The following is an 8,993-nucleotide window of genomic DNA, read 5'->3' as shown; positions in this document are numbered from 1 at the left end:
TCGCCGGCTCAGGAAGAATATGGCGGATTGAGTGAGCCTGTAACAGAGCATAACTTTACAGCAACATTTGTGCTCACTTGAGCCATACTATGATCGCTAGCGCATTGTGTCATTTGCGAATATTTTTCATGAGATTCCATGGACGTCGTAGATTTATTTCTTCATCGTGTATTCTCTTTCCCGGGCAAGGAGCTCAATATGTCGGAATGTGCCAGCGCTTGGTAACAGAGAGTACGGCGTCGCAGCTTTTTGAGGTTGCTGAGAAAAGTTTGGGGTATGACTTATTGAACATATGTTTGCACGGTCCTGAGGAAGACTTGAATAAGACAGTGCACTGCCAGCCTGCAATTGTGGTGGCTTCTCTAGCTGCTTTACAGCATGCGAAGGTCACAGGCGCAAAGGTATAAATTTAACATCTCCCGCCAAAAGATTTCACTGTTAGTAGCGAAAGAGAAGAAACAGGACGGGTTGATATTTGAAAGAAGTAGTAGTAGATCCAGAAATATGACATTTAGCTTGAAAAGTTACTGGGGCTACGGGACCATGGTCAAATGGAGTTTGATCTAAAGTCAATGTGTAAGCTCAAGACTGTTATGACTTGTCACCCTTTATCAAGCAAAATTAATTGCTCTGAATTTTTACAGGTTTGCCTTAATGGATCAGATGAACCTAATTCTAACGTGGTCACTGCTGGATTTAGTGTTGGTGAGGTATCTGCCTTGATATTCTCTGGAGCACTTTCCTTTGAAGATGGTAGGTATTTATGAGTAAACATTTGTTTCAGTCTTTTAACAAGCCAGTCACTGGAAGCTTACCCAGATTTTCTGTAACTTCAGGCTCTGGCTGATGAAGTATGAAGGAAGATCCACTTTATTGCCAAAACTTTGATACCTAAAAAGCATGATCCATGAACAATTAGACCAAATGGCTTCATGGGAAATGTTGGCAAAGATACATAATTAGTGATTCATTTTTCTCATTTTTCACATCATTCAATTATTTCTTTTATGATACTCCTTTTCTTTCAGGAAAGCTTGGATAACATCCATCATTCACTACCTACAACTAATGACAGTTATCATGTATTTGTGGCCCATAAAGGCATAGGGTCTTGTCTTGTTTTTGCAAGCAAGTGTTTACATCTGTTAGTTTTCTATAAACCTTAGGATCTGATTCATAGCTCTACCTATTTCTTTATTTGTACATGTAGATTGGGTTGATTTGTGGTTTTATCAAGATGATTTACTCCCACTTATGAGTTCTCTCTTCCTCTTCCCCGTTTGGGGACTGCCAAACTGACCATGTTACCAACAGTCTACTGCTGCCTGATAGACCTTGTAACACCCTTTGTTTAGCCTGCAAGTTGTTCTCAAGTTTGAGTTTTGGGTTACTATCAGCAGCCCCTTATGGAAAAAGTTAATGAAATCCTTTCAAAATAATTTACATTTTTTAAACTCTTTAGGCCTAAAAGTAGTCCAAGTGCGTGCTCAAGCCATGCAGGAAGCTTCTGATAAACACCCCAGTGGTTTGGTGTCCATTTTGGCACCAGCAAACCTGGATATTCATCTTCTTTGTGATCATGCAAAAGAGTGGTCTCACAGAAGTGGCACAGAGGAACCAGTGGCTTGTGTGGCAAATTATCTTTTCCCTGGTGGCTGGGTAATAGGAGGTGACAAGTCATCTGTGAAGTATATTCTGGAATTTGGAAAGGCTAAGGTGTGATAAATAGAGAATGATAAATGAGTGTGTGTCTTCAAGTGTTCAACTCAATATCTTACAAGTGAGTGCAGTGCAGTGCAGTGCAGTGCAGTGCAGTGCAGTGCAATGAGTAGGATATTGTTTGAAAATGAGAAGAGAAATTTGATTTCTAATATCAACTACATATTATTTTGTTTATTGTATAAATACAATAGGCCTTTACTGACTAGAAAAGTCAGCTCCACACTGTTTTTTCCATTAACAAAGCGAGCAGGATGGGTCCATCTTGCCCACTTGAGTAGCCAATCATAGCACAGGATTTGCTACCTCTTGCCCCATGGGTGCAGCCAGAATATGATAATAAATGTCTTGCCCAAGACTAAAACACAATGCCCTGTGAGGGCTTGAATCCTGACCTCTGCTCTTGAAATCCAGCATGCTAACCATAAAAAAAGTTGCAAAGTCAATTTTCAATCTGAGGGAATTATTAGATGTTCCTGTCTCTGTAACATATAGATTTAGCCAAGCCTAAAAGCAGAGCTTCCCTTTTTTTCCCCGCATGTCTCAAGGGCACAACACCTTCAGGGTGTGAAATTAATTTTTTTTTTCTGATAGCCACTTGGCTCCTAAATTTTCAAAGTGGTAGCCAATTCAAAAAAGTTGGTTGCCATTTTTGAAGACAAACAAAACTTTTTTTTTTAATGCTGTCAGCGTGCTAGATAGACCCTCTAAAATTAAGTTAGGAAAAAGATCTTTCATGCTACAAAGTGGACACTAGGACTGATGATATTCTACTCTCAAGTTCACCTAAATCCAAGATGGTGTCTCGTTATTGACTGAGATGCATGTGCTGTGTTTTGGAAACAAACTTAACGAGGAAGTTTACTGCGGATTTATCTTTGCAAATCTTTTTAATTCACTATATCTCCAGATAATGTTATGATGAAGCATTCTAGGTGTTAATTTGGTGACTAATTTTCAGGATTTGGTCGCCAAAGTGAAAAATTTAGTCGCATTGGCGCCTGTATTAGGCACAATTTCACGCCCTGACCTTGCCCTGGCCAGGACTAGAACCAGGGTTGTCTGATTCAGAGCCCAGTGCACTGACCACTGGACAACTGTACAAATCCATGGCATTGGCATGCCTGTGAAACAGTTGACCACACATGTTAAAAGTAGCACCTTGTAGGTTTGTACGGTCGTACGGTCATACATCCAAATTTTTTTGGCTTGATGGGTTACTACTATTTTGTATAATTATGGGGTTACGCAGGCTCCGCTATGATTGTTACATAACTTTTGCCTTAATCTAGTTCTAAATGAAAATTAACTTTATTTTCATCTCTTAGCATGGCATCAAAAGAGCTCAGCTCATTCCTGTTAGTGGTGCATTTCATACCATACTGATGAAGCCTGCCCAGGAACCTCTAAGGCATGTGTTGGATTCTATCACTTTTCAAATGCCCAGATGCACAGTGTATTCGGGAACAAGCTGTGGACCCTTTACTGATGTGGAGCAGATAAAAAGGTATACTTAAATAACAACAATTGATATCATTAATGGAAATCAGATCTCAGTTAAGTACAATAAATCTTTTGAAGCTTGACTGGAATTTCTGTGTTCTGTTCTGTGTTCTGTTCTGGGACAAGTTGTTCTCACATTTTACCGCTATCCATCCAAGGGGCGTACATGGCAGGATTCATTAAAACTGCTTATCAGCAGTGTACTGTCACCTAAATGACCTCTTATTGCCATCTGTTTAGCTTGCAAGCAGGTTCTCTTTGGGTTTTGCCTTACGGCTCCTTAACTTAATGGAGAGAGTTATTGAAACCCTACCCAGGTACTGGTAAATTTTCAGGAGAAGCTGATTATGCTAAGAGGAAGAAGCTACCAGTATCATCAGCATCAAGTGGGAGTAACTGTCAGTGGGTATTGGTTTTCATGGATGTAATCATTTCTTGCCACAGAAATTGTTATGAGATTTTGCAGTCTTTCTGTTAAGTCATTTATTAGGCTTGTTAGGCTAGTTACAAGGGGTATTTACTGGGTTCATTATCATTAAGCCTCAACCCTTTACTGCCCGAGGGAAATGCTAAATTTCTAAAATGAGAACGATGAACCATTAGACGATGCATAATATATCATTTTAAAGGGATTTCCGGGGGTGAGTTATAAATGACACCAACAGGTGTGGAGGTGGTAACTGAAAATGCTGACAAGTGTCTCAAGTGAAAAATAGCACGTTAAAATTTTTCATTTGCCTGGCACATAATTGTAGATACCACTAAATTATAGCTTAGATTACAGCTCCCAGAGCATTGATTGTTGTGAGATGTCACCCTTAGCCAAAACAGAACAAAGACAAAAAGTTCCAAAAATTGCAGGATTAGTAAAATCAAGTACTATATCGCAGGGGGCCATGATTTTATGTCTTCAGTGTGCAGATCTTTCAATGACCTTTTGGTTGTGAAAATTATTTCTAAGTCAATGATAGTAAGTCTGGGAATAACCAGTTATTTACAAGAGTTTAGGTCAAGGGTGGCGTCGCTGTTAAAATTACATCAATGTCTTACAGATTTACTGCTTGTCCAAAATTATTTGGTTGCTGGTTAAACCAAAGAGTGACTTTGATCTAATTCCTTCTTATGGTGTTACTGGTGAATCAAACATTTAGATCGTGAGAATAAGAGAAATGATTGCAAACTTAAGAAGCTTGCGATAGTCACACAAATTCTCCTTGTTCGCACTTTAGGAAATGTGTAAAGAACAACATGGAGAATGTGCATGCTTATGTTGTGGTTAAACCACTATCAGCAACTCAGCTTATCTCTACCCAATATACTCAATAACTAAGTCACTATTCAGGATTTGAGAGACGCTGGGAAATTTCTTTAAGATTAGGCTTAAGAGGGTGGCAGAAATTAGGCCTTTTCACAAGTGGGTGTAGAAATAATTGGATGCAGTTAACTTTTTCAGCCTGAAGCTGCTTGAAAAATGTAACTTGGTTTAATCAACCATTCACTAGCATCTCATGCTGTTATTAATGGTAGGAATGCTGAACAGAGTCAAAGCCTTCACCATCTCTAATCCTTTTTGTGTTTGAATGAGGTTCACTGCACTCCAATCAAGGAACTAGCCTTAGGGTGAAATGTTTCCTTAACTATGACAAGTTAAATTTCATTCTTCAGTGAATAGTTTACAACTGTGAATTGCATAATCTTATAACTCATAATTCAATAACGTATTTGTAAAGTTTCAATTCAAATTGTAACATGATCCTTTGCAACTGAAGGTGGTAAAGTTGAAACATGTTTTGCAAACTGAATTTAACTCATAAGAACTATTTTTTTCCTGCTTATTTCCTAACTGTTTGGAAGAATCCTACAGTTTGTGTCATAAATCAAGCTGTTTTACTCTTCCATTCTGCAATGGCTGCTTAACACATGACAAATATTTGCACCCTTTTAAGGAACTGTTATGAATGAAAGCAAGTCTGTTATTAAATAAGAGGCTGTAGTGCTAAAAGCATTAAGAACATCCACATTTTTTCATAAAGAATAAGAACTAATTTAGTGTATAATGTTAATCAATTTTATCAGGCAAACCTTAGGGAAAATATTCAGAGCATAACTTTTAATAAGCTTGTCACACTATAACTATGAGCAGAACTTATGCACCAAATAATAGAATACATTTCATGCATGGGGTATGGGATTTACATGATGGAGATCTTGTCTTTCAGCTCTTTTTTTTAAATTTGGTTTTATGTGTGTGTGTGTGATATTTTTGAAATTACACTAGCATATTAAGTTTCAAAGATTTGTCAACCACAATCAGTTCATCTGGACTTGGTCCAATTTTACATTTCTATTCAAATTAAGTTAAAAGCAATTGGCAATGGCATTCCAGAAAGGTCTTTGCTCCTATTTTGAGTGCTTCTGTCTAGATCTGACAGAAGCAAGTTGTTCGTAATATAAGGTGATTTCAAAAGTAGATGAACAAAGCCTGACATTAGTTAGATTCAATGGCTTTTATGTGAAGTTTTATCAGGTAGTGCTGTTGCTCCTTAAATTACCTTCACTCACCTACAATGATGCAAATAAGTTCTGTTTACTCATACAATTGTTGGCAGTAGTAAGTATTTTATAAATAGCAGAACTATACCACAATCAACTACCATTGTTCCCTTATCAGGCTTGGCTTTCAAATTTGCATTTCTCAGAAGTGGTTTGATTGTGTTTTTACATGCATCAAGCATGACATTGTGAAAGCAATTGAACCTCAATCTATTGGGAAGGGTCAAATACCTGCCACTTATTTCAAATGTGATATACGTTTACCTTCCTGTAAGTTCTGCTCCTTTTTCTGAGGTAATATCAAGTTTTCTCTGTAATATGTAATTCACATTTCTTATGGAACTTAGAAAGACAATATCTCTGGTTTCCACCAGTACCTACATGTATTTAATCCCAATACTGTGCTTGTGGTTTCACAGCTTGAAGAGATCCATGGGGAACTGTTTTGTTTGTCTCTTAAATTTTCTTTGTGAATATTTTATCATTACATACTAAGTTAACAAGCAATCTAGGATCAGGAGTGAGTTACAAATTAAAAATAACTTTTATATGGTGTGACCTATAGAACAGAAGGGTGGATAACTTGCAATCTTAATTATGAATTATTGAGCAACAAAGTTAATGTCATCCTATAGAAAGCAAAATACAAATTCATCCACTTTGTACTCTTTTAATATAGTTATTAATAGTAAAACATTACCACCAGTAGGTGAATGATGATAAGCTTTTCTTGATTTCAATCAAACTGAGTCTTGCTCATACCATTGCTTTACATTGACTCCATCTGCTTCTGTCCTGCATGGGAAGTTTTAGTTCCTCAGCTGTCACCAACAACTCAGTAAATCCTTTCCATTACTATAACTGCTCACCCCCTGCATTCTGCATTTCTTGTGTCAACTTCCGGGGAACCAGCTTACTAACAAAATGCTTGATGACTAAACCCTGAATTTAAAGTAAATCTTTGATGTTACTCTTGAAAGAAAATAGCTTTCTGTTTTCAGGGTGGAATGCCTCATATTGCTCTCTTTGTTATTTTGCAGTTTACTTGTACAGCAACTCGTGGAGCCAGTTCACTGGATGAAAACAATCCAAAATATTATCAAACAAAGGACAAACCCAGAAAAAATCTTTGAAGTAGGCCCAGGAAAACAGTTAAAGGCTATGATTTCTCGTATTGACAGAACACTGTTGGATAATTTTACCAACCTGGAGACATAAACCATAACACAAGTGACAAAAGGATGTTTTGAAATTCAGGAAATTTATTGTGCAAGTCTGGCCTTGAATGATCTTGACAGTGAAAACATTGCACTTGGATCCCTTTGTGACATAACAAGAATAGAACCTCTACCCGAGTTTGTACTTAACTGGATAAAAGACACTACGGGCATCCCTCCTTCAAATATTGGTTGAAACTACCAAGGATTAAAAGACTAAATAACGATGGCAAACGTTTCAGATATTTCTAATGGTGACAGAAATTTTATTTAAAGTGCAACATTCAAACATGGCTTTAAGTGTTGCATGAAAATTTTGCATGGTTAATTTTCGGGGGATTTTGCAGATGGTCCTCAATAAATTCAAACTAAGGGAAAACTGCAACAGCAGCAAAATAGACTGCAGGAAAAATTCACCGCATCTAGTGAAACAAAATAACTCTGTATACAAATCAAGTTTCAATTCTTACTCTGTATGTTTGCACTTTGCAAAATATCCATCTCCAAATTATCAGTGTATTTAATAGAAAATCTGAGTGAGTTACATTGTTTCCTTGCAAATGTTCAGCTTCTTGCATTGAAATTGCAAAAATTAGCTCCAAGAAGAAACTTTAGCTATCTTGAATTTGGAACATATGTCCCTGTACAAAGTTCTTGATACACTAAATACAGATCAAGGGAACATACCTGATATAAAATACAACAAACAAACAATGGAGTGTGGGTCAAAGAAAAAATTATTAAAACTTCCTATTCCATATAATTTGCAATGAGAGCTTTGGCTGAAATGTGACCCATTTGGTTTGTAATTTAAGCATGAAAACAGGTTACACAGCGATTGTGTAAGATTTATCCCTAGGCTTGTTAACCTTACCAATTCATTTTATCTTTTAATCACCAGTGCAGGTGACGAACAATGTCTTTAAAACCTTGGTGTGCAGACTGAACTTAAAGTTTCTGTACAAGCATCTAGACATAAATGTCTTGATGCTGAACCTAGTGATGTAACTGACATATCACAGTGTAAGACACATACTCAGAGGGTTCCATCAAACAAATGTAATTATGGGAGAATAGACTGAAGTAAAAGTACATTCTTTTTCTGTCTTATCTGAGTTTAAAAATAGCTCTGGGCATAAAATAATTAAGCTGTAAAATTCCTCTGTTTCTAGATGTTTTTTTAATTACATTAAATTTAATTTAATTGCACAGACCAGGAAATCTTGGCTGATTATGTCAAGTTGGCTTACTCTTAAAACTTCCTAGTAAATACAATAAAAGTTCTCTGTGGTTTGACCTTACTGTTTTAGCTTTCTTTCATGTTTTAAGATAAATTTATTTTGTAGGACAATGCTCTCAGTATGTATCCCTTAGCAGCAGCAAAGTTCGTCTTGTCGAATACTGTGGCAGCAGTCGTAGAAAAGGCTGCCTAAGGGTCCTGGTTGATGGCAGTTTTTTCAAGTCTAAGTCGCAGTTTCACTTCTTACCTACTAATGTTAAGTCATTTCAAAATGAAACAAGAGGAACATTTTTATATAAATATTGTTCTCAATGTTCTTTGCGATCAAATTCTGGTTTGAAATTAGCTGCTGAGGTTAAAAGGTTCCTTGTTAGAACCTTGACCACTTCTATCTGAATTGATAGTTAGTGATGTGAAGTAACTGTAACCAGTAGCTAACTTGGATCTTAGCTGTGTTACTTCTCTGAGGTAAAATTTTGAAGTGTCGGGTTCTGTGGTGGAAGGGCAAAGAATAAAATTGGAGAAAAAAATCATGGGAGCAAGAAAATGAACCAAAAACAAAGTAAATCCACATGTAACACAAGGTCCAGGAATGGGACACCACAGTCATGGGAGGTGAGAACTCTTGCACCATCACTGTTTCCCTTGCGCAAATTCACTCGAACTTCTTGACGCTGCCATAAGCATCCTACAAGGTTGGTTAAATTCATCAAAAAAAAGAAAGAAGATGCATGTTTTGTGTTCTGGTATTCGTAATTGGT

General features: G+C 37.0%; 1 protein-coding gene across 2 annotated transcripts; it reads left to right on the top strand.

Annotated features, from left to right (window-relative positions):
* The first annotated feature begins 5 nt into the window (after nucleotides 1-5).
* Nucleotides 6-8,293, top strand: LOC113674242 (malonyl-CoA-acyl carrier protein transacylase, mitochondrial). 2 transcript variants are annotated; one of them, XM_089200577.1, is made up of 6 exons: nucleotides 90-401; nucleotides 645-753; nucleotides 1,463-1,716; nucleotides 3,048-3,226; nucleotides 3,995-4,083; nucleotides 6,815-8,285. In XM_089200577.1, the coding sequence occupies exons 1-6, from the start codon at nucleotides 90-92 to the stop codon at nucleotides 6,991-6,993; spliced, it is 1,122 nt and encodes a 373-aa protein (XP_089056703.1). In that variant the 3' UTR covers nucleotides 6,994-8,285. The 2 variants fall into 2 exon arrangements, with proteins under 2 accessions (XP_027046516.2, XP_089056703.1); XM_027190715.2 differs by lacking the exon at nucleotides 3,995-4,083 and having other exon boundaries at nucleotides 6-401; nucleotides 6,816-8,293.
* The last annotated feature ends 700 nt before the right edge of the window (nucleotides 8,294-8,993 follow it).

This window comes from Pocillopora damicornis, chromosome 3 (genome assembly GCF_964200805.1).
Source record: "Pocillopora damicornis chromosome 3, jaPocDami1.2, whole genome shotgun sequence".
Classification (NCBI taxonomy): Eukaryota; Metazoa; Cnidaria; class Anthozoa; order Scleractinia; family Pocilloporidae; genus Pocillopora; species Pocillopora damicornis.
The sequence above is the reverse complement of the archived record's forward strand: the minus strand, read 5'-3'. Positions and strand labels throughout refer to the sequence as shown.

Bases quoted from the DNA above. Each gene is read 5' to 3' on its own strand.
- LOC113674242 (XM_089200577.1), top strand. From the start codon at position 90: ATGATCGCTAGCGCATTGTGTCATTTGCGAATATTTTTCATGAGATTC. The intron at 402-644 runs GTATAAATTTAA...GAATTTTTACAG, and splicing joins CGAAGGTCACAGGCGCAAAG to GTTTGCCTTAATGGATCAGA. The intron at 754-1,462 runs GTAGGTATTTAT...TAAACTCTTTAG, and splicing joins AGCACTTTCCTTTGAAGATG to GCCTAAAAGTAGTCCAAGTG.